The following is a 22,946-nucleotide window of genomic DNA, read 5'->3' as shown; positions in this document are numbered from 1 at the left end:
ATTTTGTACTTTCACAGCATTTTATAATTATCCTGGCAAAGAGAGCTTAAGAATACCAGGAATAAAAAAGTAAATTAATTTTTGTAAATTATTGAACTTTTCACTTGTTTTGAAAATTGTAAAATTAATGTGTTTCGATTTAACTAAAACTGTTATTATAAGTTATTTAGAAAATTTTAACGTCGATTCTAATTTTAAAAATTCTTTTTGATCAATGATGGACAAAAATATATATTTATAATTGGCCTACTTTAAAGGGACTGCAGACTTCATTTCAAATGAGAAATAAATCGTCATGTTTATTTATTGTTTAGAAAAACGATGAATTTTGTCAACTTCCTTCCTTATCTCTACTGTTTAAAACCGCAATTTAAAATTTTAATTTTTCAGAAAGATAAAGAATGGATGATATTTTTGCTAAGATAAAGGTGAGATAAGATACTGTTGTGAATCGCCATTATAACTTTGTAAATGAAGAGTTGCATGAAATTTGGTTCCTAGTCCCTTTATCAATATTTTAGATATGTACTTTCAAACTTTCCCATTTATAATTTAAACTCATCAATTATTTTATTTTTTACAAATTCCGTGCACAAAGTTTATTTTTTCAACGAATTCAAGTTATTTAGTCGAGGTTTCTATTTGTTCTGTGAAAGCACTAAAATCTTCGTAATCAAGTTCATCGAGATCTTCATCATTATCCTTCACATACAAACAATGAAAATTTTTCCCTGTTTTAACATTTTTAAAGGGAGCGAAAAATGAAAAGGGGATATAGGCTGATCTCGAATTGAATTCTGGATTGATGGTTAATAATTTGAATTCTATATATTGCATCTATAATGAGAAAATGGTTTAAAGCGCAGAGTCAGTTCAAATTCACGGAGTTGATTAATTGACCTAGACTGTAGATAATTCAATTTTTGACTAATAATTCAGTTATAAATGTCGAATTCAATTTGGGATATTTGTTTGTACTTTAAATATCATAATCTTTAAATTAAAATTTGCAAGGATTTAACCCGAATTCTATCGTGGTTAGAAAATGTATCCCTTTTTATTTTTTGCGAGCACTCCCTAAATCCTAAATATTTTACATGATCTATAATAAAAGTTATTCCTGGAATTTAGCACGTATATTTTTATAAAAGGACAACATTTGTGTTGGCTCTAATCGCCGCATGCTTATTAAAAAAAGATTTTACTTTTTAAGAATATGTTGAGTAAAAAATTACTTGAGAATCATTTATTTTATTCGCTGTATTTGAACATGATAAGAAAATATCCTTAAATTAAAGAATTTCTTTCAGCCAGTTTAAAATTGAAATCATGAAATAGGTTTCAAGATCTAAGAAATGCATTTACTATATATATATATTTATATATATACCCTCGGACTTATTGGAAATATTCCTCTTCTAGATATTTGAAGAATTTAAACTGTATTCAACATCAGTATTAAACAGTTTTGAAGAACCTGTTGACTGGGACTTGTTGGGCTCTAATGTAAAATTGTTGGGCTCTATTGTAAAATTGTTGGGCTCTAATGTAAAATTGTTGGGCTCTAATGTAAAATTGTTGGGCTCTAATGTAAAATAGTTCACTTTTCTTAAACATTTAACAAAAAATAAACTTATTTATTCTACAAAATCACGGATTCCCCCCCCCCCTCAAAAAAATAAGGGTGGATTGGTTTATTTTCTTTGGTTTCCTTGGTCGATTTATCTGTGCTTTTTTTTTTTTTCCTGTCCTCTTTTCTAAGCCTAAAATATCATTTTTAAAATGTAATGAAGACGTGTGCGTAAATATCTAAAGTATAAAGGAATTGAGATAAATACATTTGCAACCCAATTTTATAGACCTTTTATAATTCAAACTATGCTTTCTAGTTTCTGTTAGATCAAGTAGTCTAAGTTTGAAATATCTAAGGTTTTCACCACCAGGTTGCAAAGATATAGGGATTACAAAGTTTGAATTTGTTGCAATGAAAAACGAGAAAATTAAAAAATTCTAAATTTTTACCGTACTGCATTTTTTATTCGAGCAAGGAGAGCGGAACCATCATAATCATCATAATAATCATAATAATCATCTTCAAGCAGATCAGTTATATCCGGTACACGAGCTCTTACTCCTGTACAGCCCACTGTACACGGGATCCTTCGGCGTACACCTGTACACCCTCCTGTACACCCTCCTGTACTTGTTCTATGTACAGCTCGGGCATCTCCTGATAAATATTGTAATGTACAGTTGCGAAAAAAGTAATGAAGAAAGATTAAAGATTTGACAAAGAGTGCAGAATTAATAATTTTTTTTCTATATTCAATATGAAGAGAATTAGATGAAAAACGTCCTCTACAGAAAATCACACATTAATGCTGCCTTGCATGTCAACACAAGCCAGGGCCGACAAAAAGAAATAAAGATTTGTGCAGGGAAACACATAAAAAATACGACATTTAAGTATACATTATGTATGTTTGTTATAATTAATGTTTTCTTATACCCCCCCCCCCTTATGTTGATAGTCCAAATTTATCTAGAATTAAATCTACTACAGTCGTCGGCGTATATATCAATACAATGATAATAACTTTCTATTTTAATTTTAGTTTCTACCAATCTTTCAAAACAGAAGAGAATAGATACATAAAAATGTCAACATATTATAGAAGTTGTCAATTAACAGCTTCTCTGTGTTTACAAGTTAACTTGTAAATTAATTGCTTGTTAGAAATTAAAGCATTATTAATAAAAAGTCGTCTCCATTGTATCAATATAATAGCCGACCACTGTATATAATTAAATATTGTATGTTTATACCTATAAAAACTGGATCTCTAGCTCCCTGAATACCATGAGTACCAGCGTACACATCATCATACCCACCATAGTATTCTCTTAAAGAAAGGATCGTAAAGATGGGCATTGTTTTTGTGAACAAAGTAAATTTTTGAGAATGAACGAAATTTTTCGTTATGTATGGTGTGGTTCAGAGGAAAAAAAGAACGATAAACGCACTTTTTGGATCGTTTAGAGAAACGAGCGATTTAAAATCGTTCGAACGAATTTTAAAAAAATTTTGGACGAACGAATTCAGTTAAAAAACGAACGAAATAGATTGAATGAATGATAATTTTGGCAACGAACGAAATAAATTTTTTTGAACAAATGAAAAGAAAATAACGAAATGGGTTGTTCATAAACGATGAACGAACTAAATGAAAAAAGTCAAAGGTACCTATCTCTAGTTCGTGCTTTACCTGGCGTATTCTGTTTTATGCTTGTTGTAAAGCCGTTTCAAGTAGTTTAGATAGATCAGGCGCTTCCATAGTTGATTTCTTCTTTCTGAATGTAAAAAAGACGTTTTCAATACGATAAGAACCAGAAAACCATTGAATAATAATCAAGTCACTCCTGTATGCCAGGTCCATTAGTGCCTGATCCAATCAGGGTTCAGCCATGTGTTAGGTGTCTATTCTCAACCAATAAAAATTGCATGGCGGTAACATCTATTGTTCTATCTAGCTTATTATCCAATTAGAATTATGAATCCTTATATCGGCGCTATAACAGTAAATGAAAATATTTTCTGTTACTGAAACTATAGTGAAGGAATGGCTTTACATAGTTACCTCAACTGTGCAGTTTAAGCAGATCTATTTCACTTGATAAATGATTTAATAACTTACTAGTAATACCACTTATTTGTAACAATTTCAAATATTGTTTTAATATCGTCATCCTATTCCACAGTTTTCTTGTCCTTACTTTATAATGTGTTAAGATGAGCTGTCCGAATTTTAACTTCCCAACTAAAGAAATGTTTTAGTAATCTTACAAGAACAACAACAACGAATCAACAAATCCATTAAAAACAACAACAACAACAACAACAACAACAACAACAACAACAACAACAACAACAACAACAACATCAACAACAACAACAACAACAACAACAACAACAACAACAACATCAACAACAACAACAACAACAGCAAGCAAAACAACAATAACCCTATCAACACCAGCAACAATATCAAAAACATCAGCAACAACTATAAAAACTACAATAACAACAACAACAAAACTAAATTTTTATAAACGGTACCTCCGACTGCTCCTCTTGATGCATAACCGACTCCGAACCCATCCCTAGCTCCATGGCCTCCAAACCCACCGTGTCCAGCTCCTAGAACATCTCTACCTAGTCCACGGGATCCAGGATGATGTAGCCAAGGATCCACACAACACTGGCGATCATATCCTTCACAAGGAAATAAAAATAAAATAAAATATTTGTAACATTCTAACTAATTAGGTTTAAGGTTCTGTTCATATTGCAATTTTTTAATGCTTAAAATCCATTTCTATACAACAAAACAACATTCAATATAACAAAACAACATTCTATACAACAAAACAACTAACAAGTATTATGTTCTTACTCTGTAGGGTTTAAATTTGAATTACGAGGTTGCAAAGTCATACCATGTATTCCATATAAATTCCTATATCTTTGCAACCTAATGCATTTTAAAAAATTCATAATTTCCCCTGACAACATTTGATGGAGCACCGGAGCCAAATTCAACTTAGTAGTATCATTGTCCAGAGCAAATAAATGCTGAATTTCATCAAAGAAAAATTTGACGAGTGCTAAGCTTCTAAGTAGAATTCGGCTCAGGTGCTCCATCAAATTTTGTTCAATGAAAATTTGACATTTCTTAGAGAGTGGTGTAAACCCTTGATATTTCAACGCAAGGGGCTTGAGGAAAAATTAAACTTTTGAAAGACAACCTTTGTGAAACCTTAAAACTCTTTTATCCTGGTTGAAATTAGATTGATTTAAAACTGGTTATTATAGTAGAAAGAAAACTGTTAATACAATTATAAACCCTTCATAGTAAAGCGTTTTTAACGGGTGTTATATAATACGAGTAAAATAACGCCATTTTAAATCATTAAACAAACTGGCATTAGTATTATAATTATGACACTTGGATTTAATCCGTTATCAAATATATCAAAACTACGGTTAAAACGGGGTTATCCAGACTTTCTAGTGAAAACCAGGTGACTTTAAACTGTATTTAATTTCTTTTCAAATTCTGAAAACAAAAATGAAACCGATTTAAAATGGTTTTTTTGGTTTAAAAATATCGTTTATCCTGTTTAAACCCTGCTTTGTGTTTGCTGGGTCTTACCTGAGGGAAAAATAGATGCCGGAGGTAAAAGTCGTCTTCGCACACTTGGATAGGAATCAAAGGACCTTGAAGCCTGAAATTATATTTTATATCTGACAAATTCCCAGATCCATTAGCAGGTCCATTAATGTTTTTGTCTCAAATCTGATAAATGATTTGTTTGTGGGTTGTAATCTTCATCATTTATTATTATTATTATTATTATTATTATAATTATTATAATTATTATCATTATCATTATTATCATTATTATTATTATTATTATTATTATTATTATTATTATTATTATTATTATTATTATTATTATTATTATTATTATTATTATTATTATTATAATTATTATAATTATTATCATTATCATTATTATCATTATTATTATTATTATTATTATCATTATTATTATTATTATTAAAATTATTATTTCTATTATTATTGTTATTTTTTGATATTATTAGAATTCTTATCATATTACCGAGCACTCGGATCTGCAAAGAGGGGCAGGTCCAGGGCATTCTGCGGGGAAAAAAATCTTGGTAAAAAATTAAACTTCATATCTACACAACAAACATTAAAAAACATTCAAATTATAGAAATCAACATTTACAATAAATATGATATTAACATAAACACAATATTTACAGAAAAATATTTTTTACTTTATAAAAAATAGCATCAAAATAATAACAAATACTAACAATACTTAAATACTAACAACAATGATAGAAAAAAAAAGAATAACAGAAAAGCAACAACAACCACAACAACAACAACTTTAACAACAACAACAACAACTTTAACGACAACAACAACAACAAAAACAAAAACAATAATAACAGTAACAACAAAAACAGGAACATCAACAACAACAAATAAAACAACAACAACAACAACATTATTTCAGACAACAACAACCAGAACAACAACAACATCAATAATAACAAGAACAAGAACAAGAAACAAGAACAACAATAACAACAACAAGGACAACAACAACATTATTTTATACAACATTAACAAGAACTACAAACACAACAACAACAACAATAAAACAATAACAACAAGAACAAGAACAAGAAACAAGAACAAAAACAACAACAACAACAACAACAACAACAATAAACAGCAGACTCAAAAAAACAATTAAAACTAAAACAACATAAACCTCAACAACAACAACATCAATAACATCAACTACCTTGGTTCCCCCCTGCAACTGTATCTATTGCATGAAGAGGAGAATCCTCCAACCATTGTCGCAGAGATGCAGAAAGTGACATTGTCTTAACAGAAAATAAAATTTTATTTTCATTATAATTAAATTAAATAGAAACAATTCTAAATATATTGTTTGAATGTTGCAAAATAATTTCCACGAAATAAAAGAAATAGAAACAAGAAGGTAAGATGAAAAAGAAAATTTCATAAAAGAAATTTTTTATTTTTTTTATTTCAAAATTCAAATAGAAGAACATTTGTTTGTGTTTTCATATTGTCAATAATAATTGTAAATTAATCATCTGTAATTGAATAATAAAAAAAACAATTTTTCATTTTTGATGATTGATAAATTAAAAATACTTAATAGTAAATATTGAAAATATTATTAAATTCTATAGACAATTTTTCAAATTCAATATGATGTCATCATCGATTCACAATGGTACCATATTTAACTTCGTTTAAGCAAAATGGATGAAGATTGAAGATATTCTGTTATCTATATTGAAATTTGATCCTTTTGAATTCCGATTTTTCTTTACAGGGACCGTTCACTTATTTTGGTAATTTTAGGGTAAACTAAATAGCCTATTAGCTATTCATTAGTATATTAGTCTTATTTTACCTAACAAAGGAATTTAGAAAGAGACATTTGTTAAGAAAAGAAAACCAACTGGATGTCTTGGCCTTATTCATAAAAAGTGCAAAGGGAACTTTTTTGATTCGGGAATCTCTTTAAATAGGAGTTCAATAACAATAATTTTTCTAAACCTTTTAGATAATTCATTGTTTACCTTATTGGATCCTAGCATTGGAACAGTTAGCTTGTTAAACCTAGAATCTGCTAGTTCACCATAAAGATAGCTATGTGACCTAAACAGTTAGCTTGTTAAACCTAGTATCTACTAGCTCACCATCAAGATAGCTATGTGACATAAACAGTTAGCTTGTTAAACCTAGTATCTACTAGCCCACCATCAAGATAGCTATGTGACCTAAACAGTTAGCTTGTTAAACCTAGTATCTGGCTAGCACACCATCAAGATAGCTATGTGACCTAAACAGTTAGTTTGTTAAACCTAGTATCTACTAGCTCACAATCAAGATAGCTATCAAACCTATAGTTAGATCCAACTGTCAAAGAAATAATCTCTATCGTCCCACTCCCAAGCTTATTATTCAAATGAAAAAATCCTGAACATATTAACTTTTAATTCTAACCTGCAGTCCGGGACGAACCAGCTCCTATCCTGTCGTCCTGCAAGAATACTCTCATATAAGGCTGCAGTTCCTCTTCTCCAGGCTAACTCGTATTCCTCGTACTCCGGGTCCGAGATATCCGGGATACAGGGATTATCAGCAAAACTAAATAAAAGATTCAAATAATGTAAAGGACAGTAATTATGTTCTAAGTGAAAGGGACTGTGTAAGCTTAAGTGACACTCCATGTGAAGATGGCAATGTCCGATTCACAACTGTAACTTGGGCTAGAATCAGTTCTCAAAATTATAAACATTGATATCTAATTCATAATTGATCAGACAAAGCTAAGGGTACCATTGTAAATCGGGCATTGCCATTTTTGCAAGGAGTTTTAATTGATATTACGCTTTCTGTCCTTTTAGCAACCCAATTGTTGGAAGAGGAACAGAACTAAACCAATTTAACTATTTAAAGATGTCCCTCAGGGCAAAAGGAAAAGATTGTTTAAAACTAGAAACCTTAAATCAATGTGTTAAGATAAAGTGGTTAAAAATCTTTACAATAAGATCAGTTGGATGTATTACACTGTAGTAGTAAAATAAAATGAAATAAAATAAAAATAATGAGGTTTTTGAGATGACCGACGTTTAAAAATATCTTCAATGAACTATTGATCCAGGAAAATAAGTTTGCAAAAAATTGTTTAGAATTTTTGCCATTTGCAAAAAAAATCTGCATGAATGATTTAAAACTTGAATAGAATAATCCTAAATGTCAGCCTGAAAGCTGGCTTTAAATATTTTCCATCAAATGTTAATATCTCTTTCAGTGAAATCCTGTAATCCTTTATGCTTCTATGCTTGTATACCTTTCAAGGTTTAACATTTCAAATTCCTTTCACCACTATAGGTCTCTACACTGTTAAGGGGTCTTATGAAAAACCATATTTTAAGGATAACCAATTACTTTTCACAAACTCTAATTTTCCAATCCATATATCTTTGCAACATATTGATCTTTTCTATTTCTAACTATTAGATATAAAACAACTATCGAAGTTCTACAATATTAGAGTGTAAAAATATTAAATATAAAACAACTATCGAAGTTCTACAATATCAGGGTGTAAAAATATTAGATATAAAACAACTATCGAAGTTCTACAATATTAGAGTGTAAAAATATTAGGTATAAAACAACTATCGAAGTTCTACAATATTAGAGTGTAAAAATATTAGGATTGGAAAACTAGATTGTGTGACTAATTATTATTCAGAAATGCAAGGTAGGTAAAAATATTAAACTAAAGTTACACGGAGAAAATGAATTAAAATTAAGTATTTCCAAACAGTTTATATTAAAACTAACTAGAAAGATCGGAATAGTTTCAAAACTAACCTGGAAGGATCGAAATAATTCCAAATTTAACCTGGAAGGATCGAAAGAATTCCAAAACTAACCTGGAAGGATCGAAATAATTTCAAAATTAACCTGGAAGGATCGAAATAATTCCAAAATTAACCTGAAAGGATCGAAATAATTCCAAAACTAACCTGGAAGGATTGAATTAATTTCTAAACTAACCTGGAAGGATTAAATTTGACCTAAAAGGATTTAATTGGCTTCAAAACTAACCTAGAAGGATTGAATTGGCTTCAAAAGTAACCTGGAAGGATTGAATTAACTTCAAAATAACCTGGAAAAATTAAATTGACTTCAAACTTTACCTGCAAAAATTAAATTAATTCCAAAACTAACCTGGAGGGATCGAATTGACTTTCTAAACCAACCTGGAGGGATTGAACTGAATTTCTAAACTAACCTGGAGAGATTGAACTGAATTTCTAAACTAACCTGGAGAGATTGAACTAATTCCAAAACTAACCTGGAGGGATCGAATTGACTTTCTAAACCAACCTGATTGAACTGAATTTCTAAACTAACCTGGAGAGATTGAACTGAATTTCTAAACTAACCTGGAGAGATTGAACCAAATTTCTAAACTAACCTGGAGGGAATGAATTGACTTTCTAAACTAACCTGTAAGGATCAAATTGACTCCCCACAATAAAGAAAGGAGTCTCTATATAAGACCAATATCTGGACCAGACTCCACATCTGTGCGCTAACTCACTAGAGTTCACATCAGACTAAAATAATGTAATTTTTATAATTACTGTGTAATCACTTTTCGATATCTGTGTTGTGAAAATCGCGAAAATATCGAGACACTCGTGGCAAACAAATATACTAAATCATTATATTCGCCAACTTGTTGGGGGTCAAATAATTCTTTTCTGATTACCTTGTTTTCCTCAATACATGATTCATCATCTTGTCTTCCCCAGAATATCTTCTCTCCTTCCTCTTTCTCGTAATCCCTTAACATGGATTATAATTCCTTCCCACTCGTTCTCATAATCCCATTATATGGTTTATAAGCTCTTCTTTTTTTGCATAATCCATAAATATGAATTATAATCCTTTTCTCCATTATCACAATCCCTAATAATGGATTATAAACTCCTTCCTCCTTCTCATAATTCCTTAATATGTTTTACAACCCTTTTTTCTTCTATTAATCTCTTAATTCCTTCCTTCTTCTCTTAATCCCTAAATACTTTTTATAATCCCCTTCCTCCATCTCATAATCACTAAACATTGTTTATATACTCCCCTTTCTCCTTCTCATAATCCCTAAATAATGTTTATAATCCCCTTCCTCCTTCTCATAATCCTTAAATACTGTTTATATACTCCCCTTTCTCCTTCTCAAAATCCCAAAATACTGTTTATAATCCCCTTCCTTCTTCTCATAATCCCCAAATATTGTTTATATACTACCTTTTCTCCTTCTCAAAATTCCTAAATACTGTTTATACTCCCTTTACTCCTTCTTATAATCCCTAAATACTGTTTATAATCCCCTTTCTCCTTCTCAAATTCCCTAAATACTGTTTAAAATCCCCTTCCTTCTTCTCATAATCCCTAAATACTGTTATATACTCCCCTTCCTCCTTCTCATAATCCCTAAATCCTGTTTATATACCCCTCTTTCTCCTTCTCATAATCCCTAAATACTGTTTATAATCCCCTTCCTTCTTCTCATAATCCTTAAATACTGTTTATATACTCCCCTTTCTCCTTCTCAAAATTCCTAAATACTGTTTATAATCCCCTTCCTTCTTCTCATAATCCCTAAATACTGTTTATAATCCCCTTCTTCCTTCTCATAATCCTCAAATACTGTTTATAATCCCCTTCCTCCTTCTCATAATCCTTAAATACTGTTTATATACTCCCCTTTCTCCTTCTTACACTAATACCACTCTTCACCATCAGATTTCTTCTCTTAACATTTTTATTTAGTGGATTTGTTTACTCCGTATTGTGTTAATGTTTCCAATTAAGATTTCCAAGATAATGGTTTGTTTCAACAAATTCCATTTTCATGTTTTTAAAGGGAATAAACAAGTAATACAAATATGATGATTACTTCTCAGAAGAAACTTGTCAATGAACATGAAGATTACAATTTTGAATTTTATATATGTTTTGAAATTTAAACTCAATAGACCTCTACTCTCTAATTGAATAACAGAGAATTGTGGTGTTAACACCTTTTTTTCTCTGGAATTTTTGGCAATGTACATTTTACAGGGTGTCCCCCCGAAACATAACAGTTGAGAGACGCTCATGAATAACGTCTTTGAAATAATTTGTGCAGTTCATTTGTCGTGAACCACTAGTACAAGTGTGCTTTTTGAAACTATAATCACAAAATAACCCTTTTCTTCTCGAGGTGTCATGACACCCTGTACCTCACAGACTTTTTCCCACGTAGATTCTAAAATAAAGTTTTTACCTGTTGGCGCATTCTTCTGATTTGACCCACCATGGAGTCATGTCAGGACTATCAGCTATACACTTTACAGGTACTCCAGGTAGTAAACTTAACAATATATTCTAGAGTTTATCAGCTATACACTTTACAGGTACTCCAGGTAGTAAACTTAACAATATATTCTAGAGTTTATCAGCTATACACTTTACAGGTACTCCAGGTAGTAAACTTAACAATATATTCTATTCTAGACTATTCTAGACTACTAAATTCTTTTTTTGAAAATTATTGGACAATGTGTTATAAACCGAATTGCTATTCATGTAAAACTAATTAGATATGTTTTAATATGCTTTGATATTTGTTGTGTACATGTCAGACAATTACTTTAAACTCTAGTTATTCGAATTAATGTATAAACTATTTTGCATATGATAAATTTGCACCCTGATCTATAATCGTTCTCCTTAAATCTATTTAATTGAAATATTTTGTTATTATTACTAAAATTAGGTGGAAAAAATAGTCAAAACAGCCAAGAGCTATTTTCCACCCAATTGCTTTATACTTGTACTGTTAATATAATCATCAATTATGTGATTGTAAACTCTATCTGTATACAGATACATTTATTTTAGCAATAAACTTTATTTTATCTTATCTTATCTTCTAGAGTTTATCAGGACTCCACTATACAGGTACTCCAGGTAGTAAACTTAACAATATATTCTAGAGTTTATCAGGCCTCCACTATGCAAGTACTCCAGGTAGTAAACTTAACAATATATTCTGGAGTTTATCAGGACTCCACTATGTAGGTACTCCAGATAGTAAACTAAATAGTATATTCTGGAGTATATCAGGACTCCACTATACAGTTACTCCAGGTAGTAAACTCAACAGTATATTCTGGAGTATATCAGGACTCCACTATACAGGTACTCCAGGTAGTAAACTCAACAGTATATTCTGGAGCTATTAGGACTCCACTATACTGGTACTCCAGGTATTTAACTATACAGTATATCATTTATATTAGTTAGAGTGCTTTACGGGGAGAAAGTTTCCTGGATTGAGCCGTTATTCAATGCTCACACTGTATCCACCCCTTTTCTCTGACGAATAGAAAACCGGTTTTACCTGGCAACATAATCACAGTTGTATCCTACACCACGTGCTCCAGATCCACTACCAATCAGAGTAAGGGAGGCGGCACGGGCCAGCCCGAATCTTGAGGACATGTCTTCAAGGAAAGCAGTTAGAATATGTCTTCCGTGAAAATATAAGTTTCCTGTGTTCCTAGAGGCTCCACGTGTACCTAAATTAAAACTTTCGTTTAGTTGCGAAAACCTGTTCTTTAAACTGCATATAAAAAATTATATTTACAGCTAGACCTTAGACAAAAATGGTTTTGCATAAATGTACAAGTTTTTAAAAGTATCCAAACCATTAAAATATTTGAACCCATCCCGAAAAAAGTTTAAAAAGTAGGTTGTAAAAGTGTTCAAATAAAAATATTTTTACTTTTGACAAATATTTACATGTGTCCAGGTTATTGCATCACCCGTAGTAATAATAACCTAACTAAAAGACCTTATTATTAAGTGACATTTCAACAGGATTCTAAAATGTGTTAAATTTCAACAAAAATGGTATTTCTGAATAATGAAAATAAAAGATGTTGGAAGAGATGTGCAATGTGAACACAAGAAAATGCTAAATGAAACAAATTTTAATGCAAAAGAATTTTCTTAATAACTAAACTTTGCAAAAGCAAGTAATAAATAATATTTTTCATCCAAGTTTTGAATCTTCATCAAAGAAATGAAAAGAATTCTTGAAAATTTTCTGTAAAAGATTATTCATGATAGACTTGAACCCCCCCCCCCCCCCCTTCATGGTTGTTAGAATGGGGAAGGAACCAACACTCCAGTAGACCTTGGACCAAAATTTATGAATTAGAGAGAAAAAATTTATGAATTAGAGAGGTCGCTAAACTATCTACCGCCGGTTCATATCATAAAACAGCGATTCAAAATCTATTTGCTAAACTGATTTGATTTTAAGAAGTAATAATACTTTCGCATTTTAAGAAGTGTTAAGAGTTTTTTCTGTAAAATATTAATGTGTTCTCTTTCTAAATGAACCGGTGTGGTTTTGGACAATCAGAAGAGAACTGCAAACAAGTTATTGTTTGCCTATTCTCTTAGCCATATCAATTGTAATCCTGGAATAGGAAGACAACATAAAATCAGTAGATAAGTGCATTTGATGTTGTTACAAAGCAAATAGTTTTACTAGTAACTTATTAAACCACTTATTGCATGAAATGGGTCTGTTTACACTGCACAATTGCTGTGTCACACATTCATTGGACTATTAAGTCAAAACTTAAGTCTAAAAGTCGTCTTCCTACTCCAGAGTTGTCATCATTGTTGGTATATCTGCCTTCTATCAATTTCCTGAAAAAGAGTGCATTGTTTACCAACAACAACGACATGTAGCTTTTTCTGTTAAAACATAATTAAACATTTCTAACGAGGGATATTTTGCATTTAATTAGAAAAGCTTTCTGCCTGAGAAGACATCTTGAATTTTGATCACAGAAAACTAGACATTGTATACTAGTACACTTTGTGACCTCGTAGAGTGTATTTATCCGATGACTAGAATTTCAAAACATTTTTTTTCTCCTTCATAACTCTTCAATTGGAGAAGTTAAATTTGGAAATATGTAAGATAAAGATTTCAATGTTCTCATGCTAGAACTAATTTTCATGATTTTCAGACACTTTTCAGGAAAACTTTTCAAATATTTGTTTTTGCCAATTTGAACTAATAGGTTTAAAATATGAAACAATTTTTACAGCAAATAAAATATAAAAATAATCAGTGTTTTACTTATGAGATAACTTTTATGTGCAAAATTTTCATAAAACTCAATTTCAACATTTCTATGACGAAAGGTATAACTATGCATCTGAAGGATTGAAAATGTATTGGTTTTATTCTACATATACATCTCTTCTTTGTTTACTTCAATCTTAAACCATCGATATTATAGAGATAGTGAGCAATTAGGAGTTTATTCTAATGTGCATTTCTTCTTTAAACTCCACTCCAGCCTAATCCAATGATATCATAGAATTAGTAGTTTATTCTATCAATGCATCTCTTATTCGAAATCAAGCTTAAACCATCGATATTATAGAACTAGAGTGCCATTTGTAGTTTATTCTGTCAATGCATACAGAACTAGAGTAAACTAGGGTTTATTTAATACTAGCTTGGGAAACCCAGCGCTGCCCAGGTTACTAAAAATTAATCCTGCCGTTTACCCGCACTGGAACGATTTAATCAGGAAACAAAATTTTTGCTATTAAAGTCGACTTACCAAACTTAGAATCTCAAAACTAACCTAAGAACATTCTAGTGGGTCTCCCAAGTTCCCCCATTCAAAATTTGAGGCAAATCGGTCCAGGGTTTCATGAGTTATGATCAGACAAACAACCAGACAGACAAACAGAGATTACAACTTTTTGCTGTTGTAATTTCATGTGACCCTCCGTTAAAAAAGAGTGGCGTGGGATGCCCATTTTTTTTACGTTTTTTACAGTGATAACCAGAAAACTGTGGAATAAAAAGACAACAGTATGGCAATACTTGAATGTATTTTAAGTTTTTTCAAAGCAAATAGTTTTTTTTTGTAGAAGAAACTAACATGGATACAATAAGCTAATGTACATAATATCAGTTAATCGTAGGGTTGTTACTCATTATTATTGGCCTTGAGGGCATTGTGGTCTATCAGTTTGTATGAGAGTAAATTCTCAAGCTCTTGGAGTGTTGCTACCTTCGGGTTCACGTCCCAGGTTGCTGGGTTCTTTATCTGTATCTTTTTGATCCAGGTCGTAAGATGATTTTCATGGTAGTACTCCATGTTTTCTTCAAAGTACTGGGGATGTCCTCTCTCCCTTATTACTTTAGCAGCTGCATCAGGCCCTTCAGCCATGAAGAGATCAATCAGTCCTTCTGTCTCGAGCCCCAGCTGCACTATCGAAATACATGTGTTTCTCAGGCTGTCGAGCTTGGAGTCGCCACCTATACTCAATACACTATTATGTTCACAATAAAGTCACGGTAAGTCAAACTTGCCTTCACAGTCTCATGGGCTAGAACACATAGAACCCGTATTGAGCATCCAGCCATCTATTGTACATACGTAAGTTCAAATGGAAATAAATAACTATTAAGTATGAGCTGTTTAGCCTGTTGTGCAACATCTTGTACAGAGCTATAGAGTTCCATAATGAAGATTGTCCAAGACAGTTCAAAGAGTTACATAGCTTCTTCGCTAGAGCTAGCTATACTAGCCATCTCATTAACACTTCTTGATTTAAGTGTGTCATTAGCTATCACAATCACTCTGGCTACACTCTCTCTTCAAAGGCAGAAATCTTGGCATCTGATATAGGACGATCCTCTCTCGTGATCTTGGTTATGTTCCCATTTGCCGACAGGAGGACTTCTCTAACCTTAGGCTGGGGCTTGACCAGGTTTAGTATAAGTGTAATTAGCAAGTCTAGTTTCAATCTCACATATAATATTTCTTCATCACAGACTCACTAATCTTGTCTCTGTCAGGTCCTTGGGCGAGTGGCTCATGTGAGGGATTGACTGGTGCTCTTCTTTGATTAACAGGAGGAAGCCTGAATGGGGGTAAAGGAACTGCACTCCAGGATGGGTATTCTTGGCTATCAGCTGCTAGGAATGTTTCGTCATTGCCGAACTCACAGTCCCAATCTTCATCATTTGCGTCGTACACAATTCCCACTCTGCTCCCCATAGAGCTAGCATAAGACATAGTTGATAAAAGGGTCTCCCTTGAAGTCTCCCATTATGTCTCTGAGCCGCTCAACCACAGAATTTGAAAGCTTCAACATTGTCTATGGAGAAGATCTCATCTTCTATTCCTCTTAATGTCCCTTCCTTCACTTTGTACCCTATAGCTATCTCAACCCTGTTAGATAGAGATGCCTCAATATAAGTCAAGGCCTTCTTGACAATGTGGTAAGACTTGATGTTAACAGATTTCCTTCTGAGGTCAGAAACCTTTGACATGTTGTTCAGGTCTCCAGATTTAGTCCCAGACCCTGGTGCTGTAATCGTCTCACACTCAGGTGCGTTTGGATATGCAATTATTGAATGGCTCTTCTGTTGGGTAGCTCTCGTCATTCTCTTCGTGGATACACTCGCACTAATCTTTACCATAGACAACAGTGTGTCTTGTTCGGGAAACAAACAGTTCATTGCCAATTCCGCCTCCCACAGTTTCTCTCCAGGTAGAGACCTTCCGTTTAGGCACATGGTTACAGCTCTGGCCATATGGATCGTTTGTGATTCGAGGGGAAGGCTTCAATATGCCGGGTTTGTAACCTCGAAGATACCCTTTTGAAACTTTCGTTACGTCCCTCCCCTTTCTGGATCTCCTGGTGTGCATATCATCATACTCGAACCCTGGTCTGCTTCAGGCGAACCCAGTACTCCTATCTGTCACGTCTGATCCAGATGAGAGAAGCGGTACGTATTTAGCAACTACCTTATTGTTGTATGAAAATTTTGTCTGGTTAATAATTGTCAACAGAATATTTTTTATGTATTCCTTATTTATGTTTGTTTACAAATATTAATTTTTGATGAATGGAAATGTAAACAAACACGCCAGTTGTGTTGTGAATCCGGAGCTTAGAGGTCTTTAAATGCTTGTTTAACCTAACTTTTGTTTAGTTCGGAAGAGTCTTGCGAATCTATCAGTGCCACAGAGCTCTCTATTTTCAAGAGTGGAACTCATATATTTGTATTTAAAGTAATAAATTATTGTTCAGTTATTCTTGTTTCATTTTAAAACCACATATACAGAATCACTTTAAATTTCCTGCTACTGCAGACAGGGTATTATTTTTCTGCAACAAGAAAAACAAGAAGAAGGAACAGGATCAGGCAGTGCAAAGTTTACCATGCTGACACTAACAAAGCTGTAGTAGTTATCTTGGACGAATCATGTTAGTTCTCATGGAGGTTTGGTCCTAGCGATGGATATAACTCCCTTTATGCTTCTCTCCGAATAATCTGCAGCACATCTAGCTAAGAAAGATGACACTGCCGTCTTGCTATGTATACACACATACCTCCTACACCTTGCTAGCAGCATTCACCATCTTCTCACAAAACTCACCACATTTCACCATATTCCTCAGTATTCGTCTGAGGCTAGATGTTGTGTCATCCACTCCTTTATAATTGGGATGGACTGATTTGATGTAAAACTGTATACATTCGGGTTACGGAAGGGAGTGAGGTAGATTGCTCCAATAACAGACTTGCACTCTTCATACGACTTCGATCCCTCCTTGATGTCTGCTAGTCCCTGTGCATACATATTCACAGGTCTCATGGGGTCAGTTTTCTCCTTTGTCACAAAGTCAATGAACGCGGGAAATCCTCATCCTCCCAGTACGATGGTGCTATAATCTGTGCTACTAGGCTGATGATATTGCTCTTCGCAATGTTAGGGTCCCATTGTAGAGCAGTACTCACAGCAAGCCTAAGGGCCATAATGTAGACAAGCATGGGATCTGCTCCTTTCTCTATAGCTCCCCTTATGGATCCTGTTATGTCCTGCATCTGGCTTTGAAATGTGACAATCATGCAGTCAGAAGATGTGCAAATCTTCATCATGCAAATTCAATGTTTCAAGACTTCTGCATTTGGGAGAAGAACCAGTTAAGGAAGGTAAAGTTGAGTGTGGAGATAATAGCCTTGTCCTTAGCTATCACTAGTCCCAATTCCGCAGCCTCTATGCTCGCACATTTCATCTCCCTCTGTTCCTGTGTGGCTTTCTTTAAGAAAAAGAAGCAAAACAAGGCGTCATCAATCATCACCTTACCCTTGTAACCTTCACTGGAAGTCAGGATACCACGTTTTCTCAGCTTTGCAGTTACATACAAGAGAATATGACTATGAAGGATACAATCATATCGTCCAGTCCACCCCTGAACCATTCCTTCATTAATTTCCATATCCACGTTAAGCCCATCCCTCCTGCATACGAACTTCAACCCCTCCCAAACTTTCGTGAATAATATGTTATGATCTGCTTGAGTGTAGTTGAGGACTGTGTCAGGGTGTTTCAGGAAGAAATTGCGAGAGGCCCCAGGGCTCCACTCTTTCACGTTGATGCTAATGAAGAGGCATGAGCCAACTTCTGAGGACTTGGACAGGAAGGTCCTAAAGGCGAGGTCCATGTCAGCCCTGCTGGCCCCCATAACGATGTTGTTGAGATTGTTTGAAAGAAGTTGGCTGCTCGAGTCCATCTTGCTGAGCATGCTCCTACTTGGTTCATTCAGGGACAACATTTCTCTCGATGTTTCAGCATCCTTGGTACTCTCAGCCATCGTTGCGACATATGCAATATTGTCTCTCTTGATCAATCCATCAGTGAACAGGACCTTGTATTTAGCCATGGTTACTCTGCCTCCACACTCATTTCTGTTGAATAAGCTGAACAGCAACTCGTTCAAAGATATGTTCCTCTTGAAAGCTGTTCTACCAGGGTTGATGTAGTCATCGTATGATGGAGGAACCCTTGTCACATCCTTGGCCTGAACAAATGCCTTATCAGCAGTATGCACATATGGGAAGTGCTTTACCATTTTAGCTGCTCCCTACAGACTCTCAGGAGGATTCCCTGGTCCGTGTTTTACAGTAGATCTGACCTCCTCTTCTTTACCGGGTTGGCATTTGTAGGTAGGTATAGAATGCTCCTTAGAAGCCGTTACTAGGTCATATATTTCACAGAAACTGATGTAGTTCCTTTGGTATCAGTTGTCCTCTCCTCTGTCATCTTGGTTCATGTAACTTTCAGAGTTTTTATGAGGTCTCGATCAGAGGTGGGGAAATAGTGAAATAGGTAGCATAAATCTAGGACAATACAATCCTATGTTCCAAGTCCTTGAATAACTCAACAAGTCCATTTGCGTCTCTGCACACCTCCTCCAGCCCTTCGAGGAGCTTCTTCCTCCCGTAGTCTTCGCCTGTATCAAGACCATCTGGTATATCATGCATGTGGTAGTCATTCTCGAGCACGGCAAGGACCTGCTTGAGTGACTTAGGAATCTTTGTGTCCTCCTCTGGATAGGCTGCACGTATTCTGTTCCCTATGTACCTTTCCACCTTCATCACAGCATGGCTAGCGTCTAATGGTTTGTCAATGTTGATACCGGTGGTCTTGTAAACCTTCATGAAGGATCTGACATTAGCAATTGATTTCAGTCTATCTATAAGGTTTATCACATGGTCTCTTCCCAAGAAAACCCATATCTGTAGCTTCCGATACTAACTACTATGTACAATTTTGAACAGTATTTCCAACACCAAATTGATTTGTTTGCATAAAGCCTCCCCGGGAGGTATCCTAGGTCAGGGAGGGCTTAGTCTTCAATATCTATTCCAGAGAAGTCAACCAACCCTGACTGTTCCATGTCCCCTAGAAGGCCGCTAAATCTCCCATCCCTTGTGGCCTTGAACCAGAACTCCACTTACTGATAGGCGAGGATGGCCCTCTCCGCGCTGATAGTCAGGTCTCCTAGTGCTAAGTTTGAAGCCATAGCATGTAGGCACCAGTTCCATGAAACACAATTTGTAACTCCCGTGAGGTGGAGGAAGTTATTCACTATCCCATGTGTCTCATCCATGTGGGGTATACATCCCGGTTTGAAGTTGATTTCGTCAAGTATAATGTGCGAGAGAAAATGCCCTTGGCTGCACTGCCAGTAGTCCAATTTGGTGCTAAGGACATCATCTTGTTGTTTAGCTTTATCTTCCTCAGGATGTTGCTCAAGTCAGGGATATCGGCATGCCTAGTCAGGGCATTATACATCTTTCGGTTTGCCAGGAAAGTAGGTGACATATCATCTGAGTCTTGATAGTCCTCGTCAAGTTCTCTCCCTGCCAGTGCAGCACGCGATGCCTTGGTCTCTGCACCCCACTTTTCAAATAGTGACGGACATGGATTGTTTTCTGGAACCCACTCCCTCACATCTTGGCCCCCGCGCAGGTAAGCTATCTGAGATGCTGCTACCAATTCTATCTGGGTGTCCCCGCGATAGCAGGGTTTCTTGTCTACTCTCGCCATGCGAAGCCTTTACATTCATGGCATACAGAAGGAGTAGAAAAAAATTCATCATGAGGCCATCATAACCTGCATCATGAATCCCTGATGGCCAGACCAGGGCTTAGTTACGTGGTTCTCTGGCAGCACTTGCAAATCTCCCTATTGAGTGTTTGTAAACAGTTTCTGCTTCAGTTTCCAATGAAAAGCCAGGAAACACACCTCGAGGGAAAACACCCTACACTGCTCGGAACGAGGAGTCCCACTTCAGGTTCTCTGCTCCAGCACCTTAGTTCTTCTTAGCCATCACCCAGAGGACTCACATCAAGCACCAATAGGTTAGGTCCTTATAGTCACAATTATATCTCTTATAGAAATGAATCAAGCAATATAGGCTTGGTTGTTTTAGACCTAGCTGATGAATAAGGAGGTGCTGGTTCCCAAAGAGTTGCTGGTTCCCAAGGAGGTGCTGGTTCCCAAGGAAGTGCTGGTTCCCAAGGAGGTGCTGGTTCCCAAGGAGGTGCTGGTTCCCAAGGAGATATACTGCCAGAGGAGATATACTGCCAGAGGAGATATACTGCCAGAGGAGATATACTGCCAGAGGAGATATACTGACAGAGGAGATATACTGCCAGAGGAGATATACTTCCAGAGGAGATATGCTACCCAAGGAGATATGCTACCCAAGGAGATATGCTACCCAAGGAGATATGCTACCCGAGGAGATATGCTACCCGAGGAGGATATGTTACCGGAGGAGATATGCTACCCGAGGAGATATGCTACCCAAAGAGATATGCTACCCAAGGAGATATGCTACCTGAGGAGATGTGCTTCCGTAGTGGTTCGGAAACTTTTTCCCGGCAGGAGTGTTTCACAGAGTTAGAGATGTTTCCGAACCAGATGAAGGAGTATAAATGTCATCTATTGTATTTTGATCTCTATTACTGTACTGCAGTTCAAGGGCCCCAATCCCCCCCCCCCCCCCGGCCCACCTTCATGTTAAGACTAGCTAAACACAAACCAGTTTTTTGTTGACAAACAAGTGTTGGCTCAGATTAGTTTTCTATTTACAATTGGTTTGACAATTAAGTCAGTATAGCCATCACCATAGGAACTATCAGAGCTTTTAGTGTATTGGTATGAAATTTATATTATTATTGTTATTTCTGACTGATGTTATATGTTTTATTTATATACCATTATAATATGTCATATTTCAGCATATAAATAAACAGAGGAGAATAAATGTGTTCCTTCGACCAGTTAATATCTGCGATCGTGTTGCTGCTGAGTTTTCTATATAAAGAGTAGTAGTGGTTCTAAAACCACGAAACATGTTCTCTTTCTAAGAGAACCGGTGTGGTTTTGGACAATCAGAAGAGAACTGCAAACAAGTTATTGTTAGCCTATTCTCTTAGCCATATCAATTGTAATCCTGGAATAGGAAGACAACATAAAATCAGTAGAAAAGTGCATTTGATGTTGTTTCAAAGCAAATAGTTTTTCTAGTAACTTATTAAACCACTTATTGCATGAAATGGGTCTGTTTACACTGCACAATTGCTTTGTCGCTCGTTCATTGGACTGTTAAATCAAAACTTAAGTCTAAAAGTTGTCTTCCTACTCCAGAGTTGTTATCATTATTGGTATATCTGCCTTCTATCAATTTCCTGAAAAAGAGTGCATTTTTTACCAACAACAACGACATTTAGCTTTTTCTGTTTAAACATAATTAAACATGTCTAACGAGGGATATTTTGCATTTAAATGGAAAAGCTTTCAGCGTGAGATGACATCTTGAATCTGGATCACAGCAAACTAGACATTGTATCTGACAATACTGGTACCACTTTGTGACCTCGTAGTATATTTATCTGATGACCTACTAGAAATTCAAACCATGTTTGGTCTTCTTAAGTTAAATTTGAAAATATGTAAGATAAGGATTTCAATTCTTTCAATCTCTCTGCTAGAAAACTAATTTCCATGATTTACAGACACTTTTCAGGAAAACTATTCAAATATTTGTTTTTGCCAATTTAAACTAATAGGTTTAAAACATGAAACAATTTTTACATCAAATTAAATATAAAAATAATCAGTGTTTTACTTATGAGATAACTTTTATGTGCAAAATTTTCATAAAACTCAGTTTCAACATTTCTATGACAAAAGGTATAACTATGCATCTAAAGGATTGAAAATGTATTGGTTTTATTCTACATATGCATCTCTTCTTTGTTTACTTCAATCTTAAACCATCGATATTATAGAGATAGAGAGCAATTAGGAGTTT

General features: G+C 34.5%; 1 protein-coding gene across 2 annotated transcripts in view; it reads right to left on the bottom strand.

Annotated features, from left to right (window-relative positions):
• Window positions 1-213: 213 nt before the first annotated feature.
• LOC111709817 (uncharacterized) overlaps window positions 214-22,946 on the bottom strand; it is a 31,023-nt gene continuing 8,290 nt past the window's right edge. For both annotated transcript variants that reach the window (XM_023483730.1, XM_023483731.1), the window contains exons 7-21: window positions 12,619-12,796; window positions 11,500-11,586; window positions 9,940-10,015; window positions 9,675-9,784; window positions 7,653-7,796; window positions 7,226-7,304; window positions 6,409-6,493; window positions 5,686-5,726; window positions 5,214-5,286; window positions 4,118-4,273; window positions 3,267-3,351; window positions 2,827-2,903; window positions 2,023-2,230; window positions 1,712-1,763; window positions 214-702 (exon numbers count right to left, since the gene is read on the bottom strand). In XM_023483730.1, coding sequence (XP_023339498.1) covers window positions 622-702; window positions 1,712-1,763; window positions 2,023-2,230; window positions 2,827-2,903; window positions 3,267-3,351; window positions 4,118-4,273; window positions 5,214-5,286; window positions 5,686-5,726; window positions 6,409-6,493; window positions 7,226-7,304; window positions 7,653-7,796; window positions 9,675-9,784; window positions 9,940-10,015; window positions 11,500-11,586; window positions 12,619-12,796 — 1,532 coding nt within the window. In that variant the 3' untranslated portion in view covers window positions 214-621. The remainder of the gene's footprint in view (window positions 703-1,711; window positions 1,764-2,022; window positions 2,231-2,826; window positions 2,904-3,266; window positions 3,352-4,117; window positions 4,274-5,213; window positions 5,287-5,685; window positions 5,727-6,408; window positions 6,494-7,225; window positions 7,305-7,652; window positions 7,797-9,674; window positions 9,785-9,939; window positions 10,016-11,499; window positions 11,587-12,618; window positions 12,797-22,946) is intronic.

Source organism: Eurytemora carolleeae, unplaced genomic scaffold, assembly GCF_000591075.1.
Source record: "Eurytemora carolleeae unplaced genomic scaffold, Eaff_2.0 scaffold967, whole genome shotgun sequence".
NCBI classification, from domain to species: Eukaryota; Metazoa; Arthropoda; class Copepoda; order Calanoida; family Temoridae; genus Eurytemora; species Eurytemora carolleeae.
The sequence above is the reverse complement of the archived record's forward strand: the minus strand, read 5'-3'. Positions and strand labels throughout refer to the sequence as shown.